This window comes from Hippocampus bargibanti, linkage group LG19 (genome assembly GCF_051943395.1).
Source record: "Hippocampus bargibanti isolate YZ-2025 linkage group LG19, ASM5194339v1, whole genome shotgun sequence".
Classification (NCBI taxonomy): domain Eukaryota; kingdom Metazoa; phylum Chordata; class Actinopteri; order Syngnathiformes; family Syngnathidae; genus Hippocampus; species Hippocampus bargibanti.
The window spans coordinates 8,200,115-8,223,677 of NC_142752.1; the positions used below are offsets into that span (position 1 = coordinate 8,200,115).

Sequence of the window (23,563 nt, forward strand, 5' to 3'; positions counted from 1 at the left end):
TCCTGTATTTTTATTTTCTACTTCTTTCTTTCCTTTCATCTTCCTTTCATAACTTTGCTGCTGTATAATAGAAATTTCTCCACTGCAAGGCGGAAAAGGGTACATCAATCAATGGCAGTGAATGAGTTAAATTAATGGTAGGGAGGGGTGTGGTTGAGATTTAGAATAATAATTGGTGGTATTAAGAGTTGGTCAAGTCAAGCAACTGCACAAGGAGGCTCACTTGGCTCAGGTGTTACAAATGCAGCATGAAATGCAATGGTGGAAGGAGAGTGCCCGCCTCCTCATCAGATTGGCTATTGTGGCTTGTTGTGGGCTGAACCCCCCCCCCCCCCACTCTCCATTGTCAGTTGGTGCTGTTGGAAGGGGCGATCGTTGCTCCCACTGATAAACTGCTCATGTCAACACTATTCGATACAGATGGGGCGTTATTGTTGTCCACAAGAGTGCTTCTTTGCTGAAGGAACGGCAAGTCAAATGCTGTGACAAGTCCTCCTGCCAGGTAACCAAACAATTGGCTAATTGAAGAAGCATGTGGCGCAACTGCCATTTTGTGTGTGTTTTGCAGGAAGAAAAGTAGCCGCTCCACAAATGCGGAAATAAGTGGAACACAGATGATTTGAATTGAGTGGAACTTCCCGACGCGTGTATGCTTCTCCACAACTTTGGGTAAATTAACCAGGGCCATAAGTAAATTGATGACTTGGCATGCAGAAATGTTTTTTGTTTTTTATTTCCAGTTGTGCATGGTGATGGTGGGTCAAGAAGGCGGGTAAGCAAAATGGATGAATGGCAGTATGTCTCTATTCAGATAATGGCCCAAATCTCAGATGCTTTTTATTTTTTTTAAGGTCCCATTGTGCACCAGTGCCCTCCTTCATACTGTGGGGAGGTCCCCAGCATGGAGCTGTTGGCCAGAATCACCAGCCCAATCGGTAAGCCTGCTGCTCATTTAAACCAGGAGGAGGGAACTCTGGTTCCTTGAGAGCTAAATCCTGCTTTTTCGGTCCCATCATACGCCAACACACCTGATACAGTTGTTCAGCTCATCAGCAACCTCTGTTGAGGCATGAACAATTGAATCTGATATTGGGGTACGGAGAGACTGAAAAAAAGCATGATTTTGCTTTGGAGGAAGCGGAGTTCCTGAGCCCTTAATGAAACGTGGATCATTGGCCATGATGAGTGGGGTCATTGTCATTTTTTTCTCTTCAATCAGGTGTGTCATTTGGCGAACTGCTGCATGACTGAACTCATCGCCATTTTCAAGCGCAAGTTGTCACCATCTTGATGCCACCATGGGATTCGCTGTAAGTAAATATTTGCTAAATTTTTATCATGCTAATTTCATTTTGTCCAAGACTAAAGAACTATCTGATTAATTTGTCTTTATCTCTGTCTACAGGCGAAGAGGAACTTGAAGCGGCGGCATCTGCTGTGAGTATGTTTCGAACTCGGGTCGCCCAGGTACAAGTTGCGTACTTGTACCACTACACCAAGGGCGATGGAGTGTCGTTCCATGCGGAACTCATATTTGACATCCTCGGCAAAACACTTAGTATATATTTTAAAGTGTTATAAGTTACTCGCTTCGCCCTCTCATTCGTGGTTTTTCAACATCCCAGATCCTGAACGATGTTCAGGACCACCCAATGCCACCTTCCAGCCAGCCTTATTGGCCACACCCTTCATTTTGGCACCACACAGTATTTATTCCCTCATCGGGTGGGGATTTGAACCCACACTGCCTGCGCCCAATGCAGGAGAGTGTACCTCTACACTACCGGTGACTGTGTCTTGCTTTGCGTTTTGGTCGTATTTGATACGAACAACTGATGTTGCCCAGGAAAAAGTAACTAAGTGTTTAATGTTCTGTTCAGACAACGTCATGTGTGGGAGTTGAACTCACTTTGCCTGCATCCAACATCAGTGAGTGGACCACCACACCACCAGTGACTACAAATGCTTTGGTTCTGTGGTCGTTTTTGATATCAACAACTCAGATCTCCAAGGAAAAGTGAATAAGGGTTTCAAGTTGAATTCTCACAATGTGAACGTGTACGGTTTGAACCCACTTTGCCAGCACCCAATGTCAGTGAGTGTACCACTAGACCAGCAGTGACTGAACAGTTTGGTTCCTTGGTCATATTTGATACAAAGAGTTAAGATCTCCCTGGAAAAAGTAACTAAGTGTTTCAAGTTTAAGTACGACAATATTGGCGTGTGGGGTTTGAACCCACTTTGACTGCTTCCAATGTCAACTAGCATACCACTACTTTACCAGAGACATTCGTGCACATCGGTCTGTGATCATATTTGATACCAACAACTGAGGTTTCTCAGGAAAAAGTATCTAAGTGTTGAATGTTCAATTCAGTCATTTGAATGCGTGGGATTTGAACACACTTAGCCTGCATGCAACATCAGCAAGTGGACCACTACACCAACAGTGACCGTGAATGGTTTGGTTCCGTGGTCGTTTTTGATACCAACAACAGGTATCCCAGGAAAAAATTAACTAAGTGTTTCAAGATAAATATTCACAATGTCATTGAGTGGTGTTTGATTTCACGGTGCCTGGATAAAGAACCTGCAAGTGTCCCACTACTATATTTTTGGGTGACAATGTACAGTAATTCATTTTTAGCGAATAATATAAAAATAAATAATGACCATGTATTGTAAAACATTTTGCGCAGAAAGAAACAACCATGTAAGTTGTTTTTAGCCCCAAAAAATGACCATGTAACTGTGTTTCTGTGACGTAGAAATGGGCTCAATTGATCTGTGAGGGGTCCGAAGGGCGTTGTGAGTCAAAGAAAGTCAAGCCACTGCAGAACGAGGCTCACTTGGATCAGGTGCTCCAAATGCAGTGCCAAATGATCACGCCCCTTAATCGGATTGGCTGCTGTTGCCTGGACAGATAGCTCCGCCCCCCACCCTTTAACCCGGATGTGTTACGTTGGTGCAATTGAAAGCAGGTGTCATGGGCGAATTGTCGCTCCCTCTGGTTCACTGCTCATCTCAATGCAGACATTGAGGGCTTCTTGGTCAAAAATGATAGTGAGTCGAAGGCTGTGACAAGTCTGCTACTTCCAGGTAACCAAACAATTGGCTAATTGAAGATGCATGTGATGCAGCTGCCATTTTGTGGGTGTGTTTTGCAGGGCTTCAATGGGTGAAATCAAGGAAAGGAGCTGCTCCACAAATGCAGAACTGTGGAACACAGGTGAGTCTAATTTGTTGTGCCCACTTCCCAACGTGGCCCAGATCTCAGATGCTTTTTATTTTATTTGAAAAGGCCTCGTCACACAATGGTGCCCTCCCTCATACTGGATGGAGCTGCTGGCCAGATTCACCAGCCTAATTGGTAAGCCTGCAGTTCACTTCAACCAAGGGTAGGGAAGTCATTGCCTGTAATGAGTGGGCTCATTTGTGATGTTTTTTCTTCAATCTTTTCAATTTGTTTTATTTTTTCACTCAGGTGTTTTGTTTGTGGAACTGCATCATCTCTGCGATCATCAAGCGCAAGCTGTTGCAGTCTTGAGGCCACTGTGCGAATCACTGTAAGTAACAATTTTCACCATTCCCAAATTTGTCATCCATGATGAGTGGGGTCATTGTCATTTTTTCCCCTTTAATCAGGTGTGTCTGGCGAACTGCTGCATGACCGAACTCGTCGCCATTTCCAAGCGCAAGCTGTCACCATCTTGATGCCACCATGGGATTCGCTGTAAGTAAACATTTCCTCAATTTTTATCATGCTAATTTCGTTTTGTTTAAGACTAAAGAACTATCTGATTAATTTGTCTTTTTTTTTTCCTTCCACAGGCGAAGAGGAACTTGAAGTGGCCGCATCTGCTGTGAGTATGTTTCAAACTCGGGTCGCCTGGGTACAAGTCTTGTGCTTGTACCACTACACCAAGGGGGAGGGAGTGTCGTTCTGTGCGACACTCATATTTGACATCCTCGGCAAAACACTTAGTATATATTTTAAAGTGTTATAAGTTCCTCGCTTCGCCCTTTCAATCGTGGCTTTTCAACATCCCAGATCCTGAACCATGTTCAGGATCAACCGATGCTTCTTCCAAGTGACGTCATTCTGGGGGTGGGACCCAGCTGATGCTTGGCCATCTGAACCGACATTTATTCTCGCACTGGGTGGGGATTCGAACCCACACTACCTGCACCCAACGCAGGAGAGTGTACCTCTACACTACCAGTGACTGTGACATGCTTTGCGGTTTGGTCATATTTGATACGAACAATTGAGGTTTCTTAGGAAAAAACAACTAGGTGTTTTAAGTTGTAATTTTACGATGTCAATGAGTGGGGTTTGAACCCACTTTGCCTGCATCCAACATCTGTGAGTACACCACTGCACTACCAATGACTGTGAATGGCAGAGGTCTTTGGTCATATTTGATACCAACAACGGATGTTTCCCAGGAAAAAGCAAGTGTTTCATGTCTTATTTTCACAATGTCAGGGTGTGAGGTTGGAACTGGCTTTGCCTGCACCCAATGTCTGTGAGTGTACCACTACACTACTAGGGAACAGTGAAGTTCCTTGGTCATGTTTGATACCAACAACTAAGGTTTCCCCGGAAAAATTAACTAAGTGTTTCAAGTTGAATTCTCACAATCTCATTATGCATGGTTTGAACCCACTTTGCCTGTACCTAATGTCAGTGAGTGTGCCACTTCACTACCAGTAACTGTGGCTTGCTTTGCATTTATGTAACACTTGTGTTTAACATGATTGGTTCTGGTGAGCACCACCTGCAGAACTGTCTGGAGTGATTCATGTTGGGTCCAGCCTTGATGTTGCCTTTATCTGGGTCGTAGATGGTGGTGGCTCTCGCATAAGCTCCGCCCAGAATGTACACCAGGCCACCCAGACTCACCGCCGGCGCATACTTGTTGTCTGCACACAATAACACATGAAGACAGATTGAGTCTGATAGGGTCATTTATTAATCAAGCAGGGTTCAAAAGTAAGAACAAAAAGATTCTTTAATCTTTGGGAGAGAGCCCAGATGTTTTAGGAGAGCTTTCGTTAAGACCGGTGGATGTGATGTCATTGACCGGATGTATAATAAAACGGAGGTATTAAAACGCTGTTTACAATGTGTTCGTATAGCGAACACATTATACACAGACACATACATACAAATTAACACCCCCACAAGGGGGTGAAAACTATGATACAAAAGCACATACACAATTCCAATCACATACAGTCACGTTGATTCATAAAACACGCACATGCGACATAATGACATCAGGTTGTTTTTTCACACACCCACCCAAATATTGGGAACGACTCAGCATGATGAAATTGTGTGTATGTATCGACACACAGCACTCATCTGTCTGCGCTAGACGCCCAAGGACGAATACTCACAGGGGTGTAAAAAAACAACAGGGGGGAGAAAGAAAAACACAGATAAGTACTTTGTGTCTGGCAACGGCGCAGCATGTGGCGGGAACTTCATCTCAGTGCAAGCCAAACATCACCTGTGTCGGCTGTGGGATCTCGGTGACGTCTTTTACAAGGAATTTTTTGAATGATGTTGCTGTGCTGATGACCATTTTGTGTATGGGATCCTATTACTGAGTAAGTTGCTTGTTCTGTAGCCACAAAGGAACATAAGTCTTCTTGTGCCGGTCCCAAGCCCAGATAAATACAGAGGGTTGTGTCAGGAAGGGCATCCGACATAAAAGCTTGGCCAAAACAAACATGCTGATCAAACCTCTAAAGATGGAGGACACTGATTTGCTGTGGCGACCCCTTGATGGGAAAAGCCGAAAGGAAAAGAAGAAGAATAGAGTTGAATTTTCCATGATGTTTCTGGTCAAATTGTATTCATTCAATTGGGAAAAATCCATTGAAATAAATATGATATGATGGGTTGAGTGAACGCTGGCGTGTGTGGCTGCCGCTGCACACACGCAGAAAAGATATCCTGTGACTGTAAGGTGTCCTTGAGAATTTTGAAAGGCGCTTATAAATGAAATGTATTATTATTATTATTATAATGATGGGTCCCATGTCAAAGTGAAATTACGGACCAAACACGACCCACCTATCATGGGCGACTCAATGAAGCTCCAGGCATCGCTCTGCGGCACGTAGGACTGGAGCACGCCGGCAGAGCGTCCCGCTTCGTTGACGCCGCCGAAAACGTACACTTTTCCGCCGCACACCGAGGCCGCCGCAGAGTGTACCGGCTTGGGTAATGGCGACACCGTTTCCCACTGGTTGGTAATGGTGTCGTACCTGAAATGAAATGATGGATAAGTTGAATTTGTTTTGTTCAGTCCTAGCGCAAAGCAGTTTTAGCTCAAAGGTAATAGTTTTTTTCAGGGGAGGGAGGCCGACCCGAATCATGTTATTCATAAGACACCTAAGAACAAATGCAAAACATGTTTCCTGCTTGCCTCTAAATGGGATACGACCTACTTTCAACGTAGCACTAATGTATCACCCGCACACACAGTACAGTAGGCCTTCCCGACTTCTGGCTGCGGGGCTGACAGGCGTAATTAGGCGAAGGCGCACGCCACCGGGGAGGATGAAAAAGAGCCAGCATTGCGCACAATGACGGCAATTAAAAGCAATTACAGAAAGCAAACATGTGTCGACCGACACACGCCATTAAGCCCGCGCGATGGCCACCAACTTGGACGGAGGAAAAAACAAAAAAGAAACAAAGAAACAAAAAAGTGGTGTTGGTTGTCCTTTAACTCATTCACACTGCCAGACGTGCAAAAACGTGTCCACTTCAGTGCCAGGGTTTTTGTCATTGTCACTCGAATTCCAGGACCCACAGAATATTGAGTTTTAGGACAACATAAACATTCAATAACAGCTTTCGAAACCATAGACTGTCTTCTTTCATCATAAAAAAGTTAATTCCTAAAGGATATGGGTCTGGAGTTATATGGGCTTGAAATGAGGGTGGCTGTCTAAAATCCAGTGCAATACGTACATATTGGTTTATATAGCGCTTTAACAACAGCTGCAACAAAGTGCTAACATTGAAAAAGGGGAAATGCTGCCCCTTTGTGGAAAGGATAAAACATTGCCAGAGGCCTTGGCCAGCCCTTTTAACGGCACCCAAACAAGAAAAAAAACATTCAGGAATTGCGCTCTACGTCATATTTTGAATTCTCGAATAAATTTGTGAATGAGTTAAGGAGACAAAAAAAATGTACGGGGTAAAAACTACAACGTCAAAATTTTAGATATCTGATTGAATACTAAAGGTGTACAGACTCTCCCCAACTTATGAATGAGATACGCTCTGAATGGTCGTCCGTCAGGTGAATTTGTTCAGCGCTATAATTTGTATGGAATGGATGTTTAAAGCTTATATAATGTATGTTTAAGGTTTATATAAATATGTGTAAGGCTTGTATAAGTAACATGTATTGGTTTGTACTGAAAAATAAACATTTAATATAAAATATATGCTCTATAAATTCTGTACATGTACAACAGGAGAGAATACTACATGTTAAAAAAAAAATGTCCATATGCATCGTTGTTCGTAACTCGAATGTTCGTAAGTAGGGGAGCGTCTGTTGTCGCTTACAGTAAAGTCTCGTTATATCGATATTCTCGGGAGTCTGAAAAAATATCGATATAACCGGACTATCGATATATCTGATCCCGCGGCATGTAAATTTTCTCCTTGCGTTCATAGAAATAGTATCGTCATAAGCAGTACTATCGATATAACCGATATCGATATTACGAGACTACTGTATATAGGTACGGTATAAGCCTTTGCCGAAGGAGTAGTGAAACGCGGTCGACTGCAAAATGTGACAAATTTATCCTCCTGTAGGTTTAGTCGCCCTTTTTTTTCTCTGTTTACATTTGCACAACCAATAAGACGAGAGTGATGTTACATCTTTTTTTTAATGGCGACAACTTGTAATCGTCACCGCAATTGCCACGTCTGCAGCCATTCGCCTTCATTTTTTTCCCCTGCCAGTTTGGAAGTCGACCGAGTCCCCAAAATGGTGCCATCCATCACAATGAACATCACGTCTGCACATTCTTCACTGTTATTTTTGCCCAGTGCGTTAAATAAAGTCTGCCACCGATGAGGCACACCGTCTTGTGTTTGATTTATAAGCGGGGATGAAGTCGATGTCGATTTCTTTTCATTAATTATCCTGACAGTTGTGCACTCTATTAGCTATCTATTTGCTAGCTGGCCAGCTAGCTAGCTATCTGACTGGCTATCTATTAGTTATATAGCTAGTTGTCTAGCTGTCTATCTATTGCCTCTCTATTAGCTATCTATTTGCTATCTATTAGCAAACCAACCGGCTAGGTAGCTTTCTGGCTGGCTATCTATTAGTTATATAGCTAGTTGTCTAGCTGGCTATCTATTAGCTAGCTGGCAGGCTGGCTATCTATTAGTTATCTATTAGCTAGCTAGCTTTCTATTTACTGTCGGGTTGAGTGAACGGTGGCACGTGTGGCTGCCGCTGCTCACCCACAAAAAAACTTCTCCTGTGACTGAAAAATGACCTTGAGAGTTTTGAAAGGCGCTTATAAAGCAAATGTATTATTGTTATTGTTATTTAAAAAAAAATATCCGAAAACAATGAGCGAGAAAATAATTTCATCCGAAAGCATCATTTTTGGGGAGCGGGGGGTTATCTCGAGGACCAAGTGTATTATATTGGGAGTCTGGGTGCTGAGTGGGGGAGGGGAAGGATGAGGGTGTGTTCAACCTTGAAAGCTCAGCAGGTGCTACTGTTGCCACTTTGCCTAATCCAGAGGAGCAAGGGCTTAGCTCGGTCGGGGAGACGCTGCCTCAGCAGGGGGGCTTTGGGAGACTTGTCCCTGACTACCGCAGGGTCGCCCCCAACCCCCTCCCGTGGTTTGCCCCTCGGCACCGCCCACTATTAACTGAAACAGCTGGAGGCATTTACCTGTGCTCGGCATTACTTGATCCAGTGAGGAGAAACGTCGAAAAAGGGGTCGCAGCTAGCAACGGCTAACCGTTAGTGCAGTGGTGTCAAAGTCATTCTTTGCCGCGGGCCACATTGTAGTTACCGTTTCCTCTCGAGGGCTGTTATGAATTTGGGGAAGCCATTAGAATGTTTAATCCCCTCCACATATTACATATAGAGCGTACAACAAATTAATGAATAGCTACGTTCCAAATCTGAAGTCAAGAATAATGAGTGTTATTGTGGTTTATATCCAAAAATATGAAATTTTGGTTAGGATTTTAGCTAGCATCATGGAATTTCACCAGTTTGATTTGCTTTCGCGGGCCAAAAAAATTATGTAGCGGGCCGGATTTGGCCCCCGGGCCTTGACTTTGACACCTGTGCGTTAGTGGTACACCGCAAACCTGACTGAAATTGGAAAGAAAATAAACTTGGAAAATTGTATTTTGGTTGTACTTTTCACATAGCCAACGTCACTATTTATGCCAACCGAATTGCACCTTGATCAACTAATGAGTCACTCCACTCAAAAGAGCACTAAAGTGGAACCTCAATGCCCGTAATCAGCGTCGTCAGGTTAGTTTCAAAAAGACACAAAACACAAGAACTTACTGTTAGCTTGAACCCCCCCCCCCCGCTGAGCGACTCCTAAATCTGGCCGGCTACCAATTCCTCATGAAATATTAAGCGGCAATGGCACGTCAAGGGCACATGAAACTGTGCGTAGCACGCAATAAATAAAACAAAGGCGCCACCGCGTGATTGACACATCATTAGACAGCCATGAATTATTCAATATCCTGCAATCATATTGCTTTGTCAAATGGATCAACATGCCGGGCCCAGGGCACCTGATTGCGAGTTAAAAGCCTCCCCTTACAACACCGCGATACACTACCCCCTTTAAAAAAAATGTGATGGGAAAAGTTGGGCTCGGTCGGCGTGAGTGTTGATTCGCGCCTCATCTCCGGCTTCAACCAGGGCCGCTTTGAGAAGCCTCTGATTGAAGACATAATTGCGACCGTGGGCTCGAATTTCACACGGGAGAGAAGTGTGAAAGCTGGCGTCGAGAGCGATGGCGGAGAAGGTGGCAGAAAAGACTGCAAATGAGGTGAGATGGATGCAGTACACAAGGCCATACCTGCATACAACCGGGGAAAAAAAGTGGAACAAGCGACACAATGTACTTTTTTTGCACCTTGGAAATTGAAAGGAAGCGAATGATCGACAGGCGGATCGGTGCGGCGTCTGCTGTGATGCGGACTTTGTACCGATCTGTCGTGGTGATGAAGGAGCTGAGGCAAAATTCGAAGTCATGAGATATGGGTCTTGACCCAAAGAATGAGATCCCGGATACAAGTGGCCCTAAGAGATAAGGTGCAAAGCTCAGTCATTCGGGAGGTGCTCAGAGTCGAGCCGCTTCACCTCCAAATAGAGAGGAACCAGATGAGGTGGCTCGGGCATGTGATCAGAATGCCTCATGGACACCTCCCTGGTGAGGTGTTGTTCCAGGAGGGGCTCAGAGTCCAGCCGCATCTCCTCCACATTGAGAGGAGCCAGATGAGGTGGCTTGGGCATCAGATTGGCATGCCTCCTGTATGCCTCCCTGGTGAGGTGGTCTGGGCCCCATTGGCAGAAGACCCCAGGGACGACCCAGAACATGCTGGATGTCACCCAGATTGCTCGGGAATGCCTCAGGATACACCAGGAAGAGCTGGAAGAAGTGGCTGGGGAAAGGGAAGTCTGGGCTTACCGACTGAAGCTGCTGCCCCTACCACCCGAGCCCAGATAAGAGGCAGAAAATGGATGGATGGATGGATGGAAATTGAAAGCAACCAATTAAATACAATGAAATAGAAATGATGCTTTCACAACTGCTAGTTTAATAAATATGCTCAACTCCGCAAGCACATACGTCCATCCATTCTGGCAACAACGAAAGCGCACAAGCGATTGGCTGCGTCCCCGCGCCTCCATGGGGCCGATGAGCAACACAGCAAATCAATTTGCAGCTGTCGCGCCGTCGCCGAGCCGCCATCCGCATATCAAACATCGGCAAGTCATCGCTATCCGCTGAGTAATGATTCCGGAATGTTATTAGCGCCCCAGTCGCAAACGTGACACCCGCATGGAATTCCTTTTTTCTCTCTCCAGTCACCGCAATCGAATGCGCTGGTAGGCAGAGACCTCGTTGAGCCAGCGGGGCCCCAAAATGGCCACTCATAGTTTTTTATTGCAATTTAAAATAAAAAATGCGTTTCAAAGATCATAGCCTATGCTTGAACATATCATTTTTTTCATACAAATGGCACTTTCTACTTCCTGGCACACCACCGCTTGGTCTCGAAAGGCATTTGCTTTGTACAGTGAAACCTCAGTTTACGAACCCCTTGGTTTACGAACTTTTCGGTTTACGAACGTTACATTTATGATTTTTTTTTACCTTGGCATACAAACTATTTTTCGGGATACACACGGAGCTGCCACAATGAGTGATGTGTCGTTCGCGAACGAGCCCGTTCTAACAAGAAAATGGTGGCCACTGTTTTTGTCTTCTATTCCCCACCCCCAGTCTTTGGTTAAAGCCACGTGATTGGTCAAGAACCCAGTAGTGGGGGGGGGGGGGTAAACATTAAAGAGGCAAGCAGAGAGAATGAGAAAACACACATGAAAGGGAGATGACAGAGCTTGAAACAAAAAAAAACGAGAGTGTGAGAATAGTGAGAAAATGGATAGAAAACAGTTAAAATATCCCATCAATCAGGCTCCACAAATAACCCGCACAAGTCATCTGTACACTTAATGCAAAAAGCTATCAACCCAGCTAGACAGTTCACAATTGATGAAGAACTAGATACAATTATCACAGAGAAAGCACCTACAAGGGATCATTCCTCAAGATGGAGAAAGAAGCTTTTGATGTTCCTCATCAAGTGTTTAATGCTGAGGAAACCGGACACTCCATTCCATCAAGCCATTAATGACCATCACAAAGGTAAATAAAATGACTTTATTGTACAGTACAGTTTATTTCTTTAATAATACTATAGCACATTTATTATACATAAAATAAGGTATATTTTGTGTAGTTTTAAGGCTTAGAAAATTAGAAAGTAGAAAATGATGTTTTATGGGGACCGGGGAACGGAGTATTCTCATTTTAATGGTTTCCTATGGGAAATTATTTTTTGGGATACACACTTTTCGCCATACACACTCTGTCTGGGAACCAATTCAGTTCGTAAGCCAAGGTCCCACTGTATTTACAAGCGCGATGAAATAAATAGCTCGCTGATAATCTGTCAGGAACGTCGCCGAGCAGTCGGCTCGGTGCATAATTTCCCACAGCTGTTCACAAAGTCCACGCCGCCGTGGACCAGCTGCTTGCTGACGCCGCCCGTCTTCCTTGCAAATCTTTCCTGCTGCTACTGCTCCACCCTTTGGAAACTTGACAAAGCGCGCTGATGTGTTTAGCTGTTATTAAGGTACTCCATCAACGTTAACAGGGGTTTTTGTTTGGATAGGAAAACAAAATGGAGATTTTGATAGGCAAAAAAAAAAACAAAACAAAAAAAACGCGACCAGTCTTCTTCTGCTTGAAAATGGAGAAAAAAAACACTGTCATTCATAAGTGGTGCTGCCAAACAAAACGAGCGTGTGGGTACAAATCAAATCTCCATAAAATTTGAGAGTAAATTAGACACGGTTTGCATTAGTCTCGCCTCACAAACTACATGACAGCGGCAATAACGCCCCCTCACCAAAATAAGTATCTTCCTCTTTTCTTTCGTCTTCGTCGCAATGACACGTCACGAGCTACACGCGGCGCCATTAGCCGGCTCATTCAACCACAAATCGGGATAAGGGATGTAGGGGAGGACACACCGGAAAAAGAAATACAGTCAAACCTCGGTTTTCGAACGTCTCGGTTCTCATCCCATTCGGTTTTCAACCAAAAATGTTATATTTTTTATGCCCCGGTATACAACCGAAATTTGGTTCTCAACCAAACGGAGTGCATCTGAATGTATCACTCGACAACCCTGTGCTTCCTTATACGTCACATCCTTATATGTCACATCTTCCTCATTGTGACCGACGCATTAATAGTTGTTTTATTTTTGCGAAAATGCTGACATATTTGGTTAAGATCTCCTGAATAGTATGATTTTGAAGCAAGCAGAGGATGGTTTGAAAAGTTAGTGTGCCCTGTGTTTGCCCAAAGACAGCTGGGATAGGTTCCAACATGCCCCGTGGCAGAAAGATCGAGATATTTTTATGTACAGATGTTAATGTTGATGTTAAAAATTGGTGAAAATAAAAGTTTGTTTTTATAGAATTTTACACATGACCTGATCTATAAATAGGTTTTTATACGGTTTATGCGATGAAATAGTAAAAAAGTGTTTTTCTAGACTTTGAACGGATTAAGATTTTTTTACATTGATTTTAATGGAAAGTGCTGTTTCGGTTTTTGAACAAATCGGTTTTCGAACAGGTTTCTGAAACGGATTATGGTCGAAAACCGAGGTTTCACTGGATTTGGATTTTTACGGAAAAACAACAAGAATAACCTGCGTTCGAGTTTTTGTCATTGTCACTCGTATTCTAGGACCCACAGAATATTGAGTTTTACGACAACATCAACTTAGTTCTGCTCAATTTATGGCTCACCTCTCCACGTGGTCCAAATTCCCAGAGATGCCCAAGCCTCCGATGGCATAGAGTTTGCCATCATAGACCAAACTGTTGTGTCGCGAGCGGGCCACCGTCATGCGCGACACCAAGTTCCAGTTGTCCAGCAGGGACATGTAGCACCATACGTCAGATAACATCACCCCTGACTCAGTGCCTCCTGCAATAAAAAAATAAATAAATGAATGAATTAATGAATACATAAATGAATAAATACAGACATATATATATACAGATATAAATAATCACATAAATGTATAAAAAAATACACAAATAAATAAATACATATACAAATAAACACATACATAAATAAATAAAAAAAACAATGAATGAATGAATGAATAAAATACATAAATGTATAAATAAAAAAAATAATGTATAAATTAAATAAATAAATAAACGAATGAATAAATAAATACACAAATAAACACATATATAAATAAAGGAATGAAAAAATGAATGAATGATTTAATCAATAAATACAGGAATAAATGAATTAATGAATGAATGAATAAATGACAGAAATAAATACATACATAAACAAATAAATATATGAATGGATGAATAAATAAATACACAAATAAGTACACAAATAAATAAATGAATAAATAAATACATTCATACACAAATAAACACGAGAATAAACTAATACTTAAATAAATAAATACTAAATAAATAAATACATAAATAAATAATATTCTCTGTTATCTGCTGAAAAACTCTCCGTCACTATATTTGTACTCCAACCGGTTGAACGAAACTATACTTTGGCGCCATTTCGGTGCCAGGGACCTATGTTGAAATTAATTGAAGAACTCCATTGAGACCAAAGTAGTGCTTTTGCCAAGGAACTACGTTGAAGTGAGTTTTCAAAAAGTATCTGTAAGAAACTAGAAAGCTTTTGGAGGGTATTCTACCTTTTTCTTCACTTTTCGCGACATGGCTAAGCACCTGCGCTGTATTGAAGATACTTCCACCCATTATTTGCAGATAATGGGGGGCATTAGGGCATCTTCAAAATGTGAATTGTGATGATGTCATTTAAGTAGAGACCCCCCAGCTCAGAAACACGAGCATCTGAAGCCGATTGGCTAACCTACTATAAAACCTTAGATTTCTCCAAAGGCTTGTCGGACTCCCGGTGGACACGGGGCGCCGCTTGTTCCCCTTGCCAAACACACATTTCCATTTATATGAAAAAGAGAGCGTGAGAGTGAGAGAGAGAACAGCTTGGAAGAGCGATCCTGTCGCGGCATCAAGGTGAGTGTGTGGATGCCGTGTTGAAAAGGTGGTGCAAATGGAGCGTGGCGTCACGATGGAATAGGGGGGCTTCTACGCGACGCTGACAAAAAGTCAGATGGGATGCTTCCATTTCACCTTGACCACTCATTGTGACTCAGTATTTAGCTGGAGAAGTTGCATGACAATCTGCGCTGAGAATCAAGCCCTTCCCGGAAATTGGAACAGCTACAACAGGGCACGAAAGGCACGAGCTCACCGGAGAGGTAGATGTTGTCGCCAGCTGAGATAACGCTGAAGAATTCGCGGTCGTAGAAAGGAAGGCTGGCCAGTGGGTACCACTTGCTGTTCTGCGGGTTGAAGCAGGTGACCGCCGTCAGGCAGCGCTGGTTCATCCCGATGGCTTGGCGCCCTCCTACCAGAACGATCACCTCTGCCACACCTGCGAGAGGAGGAGGAGGGTGATAAACGGGCGCAAGACTCACTTTGGATCGGATTGGAATAGCCTTTATTAGTCTCACAGTGGAGAAATTTACATTTCACAACAGCAAAGTTATGAAAGTAAGAGGAAAGGAAAGGAAGAAGTAGAAAAACAATACAGGAGCTGCTGTCAAGGCAGCCACTCTTGAGTCGCCATCTTGAAGTAAAAAAAAAGCCACAAATAACAAATAATGTGGCAACAAAAAGGCAAAGGCAAAGAGGCAAAAAGTCATTCAATCTTAAGCACTTTCTGCACCATCTTTGTTACATGAAGCAGTTCTAGATGAAAGAGGAGAGGATCAAAGCATCCTTTACACCAGTGGATCAGGGGAGTCATGGTGAAATGTGCATGTCTGCTACAAGCTAAATGTTGACAGCAAACACAAAGGATCCATTAATGAAAACAGGCTGTCTCACATCTACTGTCCCATGTAAATCCGCTTCAATATCAAGCTGCGACAATTTCAGGGTTACAAGCTAACATGCACGATCTACTGAACCACTCAATAACATTGCACTTTAAGGCACTTACAAATGAAATGTATTATTATTATTATGACTATTAAAAAAATATTATGCATCATATATAATGTTATGCTTCCATTCAATGTTTTGCGCTACTCCTAGTGAGTCCAATTTGGTCACTTTGGGGCAGAATAAGTTGTTCACCGAGTCAGAGTTGCCCATTTTCTCAAGTGCTGACCGCTTTCCCGAGCTCGGCAGAAAGCATAGTAGACAAAAGGACACCGGTGTCCAATCGGAAACGCTCACAATGGCGTGCGGTGGGCAACTAAGTGGATCCAGTGTCTCCTTAAAGGCGCACAGACCCCACCGCGGTGAGTGAAAGCGCTTCAAAGACAGCAGTGATCCAGAACGCACAAACAGGTTGGCGGGCTGCCAAGAAGCGACTCGCCCGTCAGGCGACAAGGCGGCCGCCAGACAGCAGTGAGTGGTGTGTTTGAGAGCGGCAGGCATCCAGGAGGGTGGAGGGGGAGGTGGGTTGAGGTGGTCGTGGGGGTGGGGGGGATGAATGACTAGTTGAGTGTTGCGGCGGAAGGGTCCGGTGTGAAAGGGAATGAAACAGCCAGGATTGAGAAAAAAATCTAAAAGGATGGAAGGCTAATCTTCATTGACTGGCAAATATCAAGGCCAACTTTATCTCTTTGTCCCCGATCGATTCTTCAGCTCTGTCGAGTCTTTTGAGCCGTTGCTTCCCTTGCTTTAAACACAACAACAAACAAAGCGCTAACCTGTTTTCTCTACAGAGCTGCCGGAACAACAAAACAACAACAACAACAAAAAGCAGAGGAGCTAAGCCGAAAGCCGCAGACTGAGGGTGGATGGTTTTTTTTTCTGGGATAAGGCTTTAAGAGGTTCTCTGATGGATGAGACGGGCGAAGGGGGTTGTTTGTTTTTGTTTCGAATTACGTCTGTGTAAACTGTCAGTCTGACAGGAGTGGTCCATCGATGAAAAGGTTTCATTAGCCGTCATCTGCACTTCTTTGAAGGTGTCGGATATTTTGCTCCTCATCCGAAAAGCTCTGTCAGTGAATTAAAGTCGTGCTGGTAACTCTGGCCCTCTATATGGCCTTGCTCTAAGGTTGGGGGAGCAGTAGATTACTCCCTGAAGCTAATCTGATTACTTATTTTGATCTGTCTCAGAAAATCAGAAAAATTTGCCATTGTCTGATTACCTCGAATGTTCTATGCCTGGCTCTGATTGCCCCATCATCTCATTTCTTTTGTATTCAAGATGAACCACAGATGCTAGTTCAAAACAAAACAAAGAGCAACCATGTAGGTGGAGTGTTGCCAAGTCTTACGGGCCTTCAGCCATTTTTGACTGGCCCCTCAAATGACCAAATCACAAATTGTTCATTCAATTTCTCCACACGCACACATATAACAGATGGCTATTTACATATATAAATGAACATGTTTGCAGAGTTGGATTGGCCACATGTGAATATGTCTGTGTAAGCTCTCAGTCGTACAGGAGTGGTCCATCGATGAGAAGGTTTCTTCAGCCATCATCTGTACAAAAGTGAAGGTTTCGGACGTTTCGCCTCCTATCCAAGAGACTTCGTCAGCGAACTAAAAACTTTTTAGTTCGCTGACGAAGTCTCTTGGATAGGAGGCGAAACGTCCGAAACCTTCACTTTTGTACAGATGACGGCTGAAGAAACCTTCTCATCACATGTGAATATGCAATATGATAGTGTGACGAGATAGAAATGGACAAAAAAATGAGCACTGATCATTGGCCGTGCACGTCAACGCACACAGCAGCTTCTGGGTTGATTTCTGCTTGGTTGCCCGCGTCAGCGATCGTCTACATCTGCCCGCCTGACTGATCCCCAAAGCCTTCAACGCGTTGGTGGATGAACACAAGTCAACGAGGGGGCCTGTCAGAACACAAGAGAGGCGATTTGGGAGGAGGTGTGGGGGGCAGTTTGGATTCAGGGCTGCGGCCACCGCTTGTCCAGTGGTTGGGAGGCGACTTGACAAGCTGATGTTTTCTTACTGACATCAGTTTGAAAGTGATGCACTTTGGGGAGGTTGGTCCTTGATCCTTTTTTTTTCCTCCTCAAACAGAGACAAAAAGTGGAAAGCCCAGTGGATGATGACCCAAAACTAAATAAAAGGGGCTAGACAATCTCTTTAGACCCCAAAATAACAGGCAGGCAGCGAGCAGCATGGTATATTAGACAAATTGTATTAAATAAAGTTGGCAGGAACAAAATGTCGGACAACAAAGTCATCTCAACAGAAAGGTCAAAAGTAGCAAACAAACCCATTCATAATAATGACAAGATGAATCAAACCGGAGAGGGCGAAACAAACAATGACCCGACACTGGAAGATCGTGGAGGGAGTCCTTTTAACTGCCACTGATTAACAACAACCAATGCCTGTGCAGCTGCAGACGGGGCCCTATAGTGCCACCCAGTGGTTAAAAAACTGAAATGTGACAGTTGCAGCTCGTACATTTTGTATCTATTACTTTTATCAGATAATACTGCATTCTTTTGAATCGAATTTTAATATATTTGATATTTGAATGCTCCATCATGATTTTTTTCATATTTGACTTCAAATATTGTACTTTTTTGTCATTTTTAGTGTTTTGTAAACATGATTTATTCGTATTTGAGCAAGAGCAAAAAAAAAAAAAATAGGGTGGGCATTAACTCATTCACTGCCATTCCTGAATTTATTCGGGAATTGAAAATTTGACGTGGAGCACCATTCCCAAATTTGTTCACGTTTTGGTTTTTCTTGCGGGGGTGCCGATAAAACGCTGGCCAGACCTCTGTTTTTTTTCCCTTCCACGAGGGGGCATCATTTCCATGTTAGCGCTTTGTTCCAGCTTCAGCTGTTGATGAAGCTCTATATAAACCAATATGTATGGCTCGCATTGTATTGTGGACAGCTGCCTGCATTTCGAGCTCATATGACTACAGACCCATGTAATTTAGGAATTAACATTTTTTTTTCTGATGAAAGAAGAGAGTCTAAAGTTTCATACACTGCATTGAATGTTGTATGTCGTCCTAAAACAATATTATGTGGGTCTTGGAATTTGAGTGAAAATGACGAAAACCCTGGCAATGGAGTGGACACATTTTTGCACATCGTCTGGCAGTGAATGAGTTAAAGAGAAAACAAATCAATGGTAGCTTCGGCAAAGCGAATCATCACACCTCCATCTTTGTTGTTGTCAGTCACCAAGAAGGAAATGGCGACATTATCATTGAGACCATCAGCCTGTGACAAAGTACATAGTAGCCTCACATAGCAGCCACAAAAAGGTCTGTTCGCTCATAAAAGTGACACGTGCATGCACATAAATACTCTGCAAACTGGAAGGTGGCAGATGCTGACAGACTCGCACACACACACTATGTATGTTCTTCCATACACACACATGCATGCACGCACGGGGTGCACATAGCTGTGGGAGACATTTCTATCTTGCTGCAGGTCCATAACCATTATGTCTTATCACGCTCGCTTTTACTCCATTTGCTCTCATTTGAGATCCCTGTGATTTGTCTCCCAGTGCGCTAATTTGGGATGACAATGTTGGTAGGGATGAAGGGGGGTCATGGGGGAGTACACGGCGCTCCATGATGGCGCTACACAGTGTGCAAGTGTGCACAAGTGCGTGAGAGCACATTACGATGTTTACTTTTGTACTTGAGTCACCAAAAGCCTTAAAATCCCTTCCGCCAAGTGCATCTTTGGCAGAGGGTGCAGTGCCCCTGTTCGTTCCAGAAGATATTGCTGTTTCTTTTCTATTTCATTAAAGTTAATGCAGAGTAGTTAGCAGTGAAGGACAGTGCATGTCATTCCTAGGCCTTCAATAGTGCTACATCTGAATCACTCCAAGGCTGCAAGTGTGGTGTTATTTACCACACATCCCCTAAAGGATGCTGTTAGGCATAAAATAACTTGTGACTTGAAGAAACTGCAGAAATTCTGTCATTAAACTTTTCACATTTTTACTATGAACATATGGATTTATGTTAACCTCAGAAAATTGCAATATTGCTAGCTTCGGAGCATCTATTCTTGAAAAGATTGTCTTGAAAATGGCTTTAACAGTGTATCTGCAAAAAAATCAATTTCTTCTCCTCCTTCAGCCATTGTGAGTTAACAAAACTACTATTAAATCGGTGCAACAATATATTTGCTTATGCAGCTCTCTGCAGATACAGTGCGCTAGCTCTGGCCAGTATGCGCTCATCACTAGAGGCTAGTGATACTATGACTGGCTAGTGACGAACAAATCATAGTTTGCGAAAACTGAGATGTTTCCAGCGCCTTCGAGGCCAACTCCAAATCTGATTGATTACAGCAACAGTTTCATCGCCATTGATTTTTATGCTCCAGAGCCTGCAGAACTGATTGTGAAGGCGTCCAGGTAGATTTCTGACCGTGGTAACAAATGATGGTTGAAATGTGATTGGTTAAATGCATAAATACACATCTGGAAGCAGGACAACAGAGGAAAAGCAATGGAAGGAATCTGAAAGACAATTTGTAATTATTTAATAAGAATTCATGGACAAAATACAATTCACATTAGGATGTGATTCAGATATTTTTAGGCCAAGAGAGAAGGCCTTGCAGGCCTTGGTAGACCACCACTAGTAGTTATTTATGGTGTGAAATATTTGTGTCAAATTATGACCTTTTGAAGAAAGTATGATGTGCATTGGGTTACGGGAAAATTTGGATTGATAATATTAATAATTTCTTTGCGAATGACTGACTGTTGCTGTTCCTGCACTAACCGCCCCTTAAAGGACAACCGACACCACTTTTTTGTTTCCTAACTGACATCAGAAAATGTTTTGTAGCATGTAAAACACCCAAAACACACAGGCTGATATTTTTAGTCAAATGAAAAACACCAATAAAAAATGACCTCAGAAAGTTTCAGTTTCAGAAGGTCCCGCCCCCTTGTTCGTGGTGTCACGCCAAGACGTCTTATCTTGCTCGAGAATCAAAACAATGGCTTCAGATTTGGAGAAGATGCTTTCTTGTTACTCATCCAGTTATGAATATGATTCAAATAGTTCTGAAGAGGAAAGCATACATGTTTGCAATCGATTAAAGACATTATTCTGTCATTTTGAGGCATCTGGACAGAAATGTAGCACCAGAAGATGGCGCCAGAGCTCTGTGGAAATGGGCTGATTTGTCTCCTGGGAATTTGTGTTAGCGAATATCAAATAGTCTTGGTGCAACACACAACGATTCACCAATCGCGTTATTTATCTGTTTTCCTTCTAATTTCGCCATCAACACGGATCAACACGAATTTTTCAGACCAAACAAAGTACTGCAAAATGCATTGACGTGATGAAAGGACTGCTACAGTGTGTTCTTTCTCGGTCAGGGGCGTTCCTTCCGTGACATGATGTCAGGAATAGTCACCAACTCAAAAACAAGACTTCCGGAATATTCAGCGCGAGTCTTAAAACGTAAAATATACCTATATGCGGTGGAATCTTTGTAAAATATGCACAGTCAAAGTCATTTGAAGCAATTTTACAAATTATGGACAAAACTTGTCCAGAGGCGTCGGTTGTCCTTTAAAGTTTGCCAGTGAAACCCCAACTCTCCTTTGATACAGGTGCAACTCCCAAAGAATCCAAACACATCCATCGATAGACATTCTGGTCCCTGTCATGAATGCTGGATGAATCAACGGCAGCGGGTCAGCGTTCTGGATGCCCTCCACCTAAGCTGGATTTATTTTCAGTGTTAAATTTCGGAGTCCGTGCAGGATGAGATTTTGACGATAAGCCGCGAGAACGTCACCGGCACACAGTGCCGATGGATAAGTGAAAGAGTCGCATGCATCATCTATTTCTCTTCCTGAAAGCGTCTCTTGTTCTGGGTCACATGGAACCTGGAGCCTGTCCCGGCGGACTTAATGTGCAAATCACCTGTCAATCACAGATGACAAAACTCGATACAGGGATGTTGTTTTTCTGTTGCAATGTATATACGGTTTGGAAATCTCGGGTTGTAAATCTCAGAGGGGAAAAAAGCAGCATTTGTTTTTCTGGAATATATCATCATTATTTCGGTAAAAAACATGGATGGCAATGAAGTCATCAACGAACTTTTAGTGAAGACAACAAAGTGGTGAGGATAAATGTTGTGAGTAAAGGAAAACGAGAGACAATCCGCAGTGGGACAAGCAATCTCACGCCGCATTTACTCAGACAGCTAAACTGCAAGGGCTTAGTAATGACTTGGAGCCGGACAAGAATCAACAAAGTCGAGGGATAAAATGGTTTTACAGTAATACCTCAGCTTACAAACTTAATTGTTTCCCAGAAAGTGTGCGTAAGGCAAAAAATGCGTCTTCCAAACATTTATTCCCTACAGGAAAGCATTAAAATGAGAATAATCCGTTTCCAGGTCCCCATCAAACATTTTATTTATTTGTGATGGTCGTTGATGTAGTTGCCTCTTGATGATATCCGAGTGAAGTTATCGTGCTTTCTCGGCGATAATACCCGCACACACTGTCCCCTGCTCACTGCTTTTCGTTAATCTAAATCAACAGAATTTTTTCAAACTCTTCTATTGCCTGAGACCGTTGCTTAGACAAGACAGAAACACCCTTAGCCACACGTAGCAATGGTCGATTTAGCATACTGGTACTGGGACGCTAAGTCACACAAATCCACACTTCGTTCGTGTTTCTCGATGATCTCCTTCTTCTGCTCGAGCGTAATTTTCTTTTGTGTCCTCTTCGGCTGAACACTAGCCTGTGGTGGGGTCTTTCTCGATCCCAAAAAAGCAAATGTGTCCACTTAATAACAAACCACGTCTGCACTGAGTGAACTGAAAGTGGGTGTGGAAAACTAGTCCGCCAGCCATGGAGGCGCTGTTTCTGGAAGTCTGTTGTTGTTGTTGTGAACATGCTGTTCTTCCGCCAATAACTAGTCCGCCAGCCATTGTAGTACGTATGCCAAGATTATATTTTCGCAAATTTAATGTTCGTAAAACGAAAGGTTCGGTAGCTAAAGCATTCGTAAGCCGAGGTATCACTTTAACTCATTCCCTGCTAGATGATGTGCAAAAATGTTTACACTCCATGGCTGGGTTTTTGTCATTGTCACTTGAATTCCAGGAACCACAAAATATTGAGTTTTAGGATTACATGAACATTCAATGCAGTGTTAGAAACTTTAGACTCTTCTTTCATCAGAACAAAAAGTAAATTCCTAAATTACATGGGTCTGGAGTTATGTGAGCTTGAAATGAGGGCAGATGTCCAAAATACAATGCAATACATACATATTGGTTTATAGAGGGCTTTAACAACAGCTGAAGCTGGAACAAAGCGCGAACATGGAAAAAACGGAAATGCAGCCCTTTGTGGAAAGGACAAAATATTGTCAGAGGCCATGGCCAGCGCTTTATCTGCACCCAAGCATGAAAAAAATAAAACCAGAAGACATTTGGGCATGGTGCTTTACGGCATATTTTCAATTACCAAATACATTCGTGAATGAGTTAATTATCTTCCTGGACCTCCAACAACTTCACCCAGACGCCTGATTAAACACAAACACTTTCAATTAAAGCTTGAAAGAGAAACAACAAAGGACAAGAAAATCTGGATCAATGCGTGCTAA

The 23,563-nt window shown here is 43.0% G+C and overlaps 1 protein-coding gene and 1 long non-coding RNA gene across 7 annotated transcripts in view; one reads left to right on the forward strand and one right to left on the reverse strand.

The window, feature by feature from the left end:
- klhl29 (kelch-like family member 29) overlaps nucleotides 1-23,563 on the reverse strand; it is a 128,606-nt gene that overhangs the window by 1,443 nt on the left and 103,600 nt on the right. For both annotated transcript variants that reach the window (XM_089021986.1, XM_089021987.1), the window contains 4 exons: nucleotides 15,175-15,357; nucleotides 13,656-13,836; nucleotides 6,089-6,282; nucleotides 4,782-4,926 (listed from right to left, as the gene is read on the reverse strand). In XM_089021986.1, coding sequence (XP_088878112.1) covers nucleotides 4,782-4,926; nucleotides 6,089-6,282; nucleotides 13,656-13,836; nucleotides 15,175-15,357 — 703 coding nt within the window. The remainder of the gene's footprint in view (nucleotides 1-4,781; nucleotides 4,927-6,088; nucleotides 6,283-13,655; nucleotides 13,837-15,174; nucleotides 15,358-23,563) is intronic.
- On the forward strand, nucleotides 346-22,193 carry LOC148883880 (uncharacterized). 5 transcript variants are annotated; one of them, XR_016118462.1, is made up of 12 exons: nucleotides 346-502; nucleotides 569-669; nucleotides 741-772; nucleotides 852-935; nucleotides 1,220-1,310; nucleotides 1,406-1,437; nucleotides 3,168-3,229; nucleotides 3,302-3,370; nucleotides 3,485-3,566; nucleotides 3,646-3,733; nucleotides 3,832-3,863; nucleotides 21,541-22,193. It is a non-coding gene; the product is annotated as an uncharacterized LOC148883880 (long non-coding RNA). The 5 variants fall into 5 exon arrangements; XR_016118461.1 differs by lacking the exon at nucleotides 21,541-22,193 and adding an exon at nucleotides 8,006-8,102; XR_016118460.1 differs by lacking the exon at nucleotides 21,541-22,193 and adding an exon at nucleotides 4,848-6,023.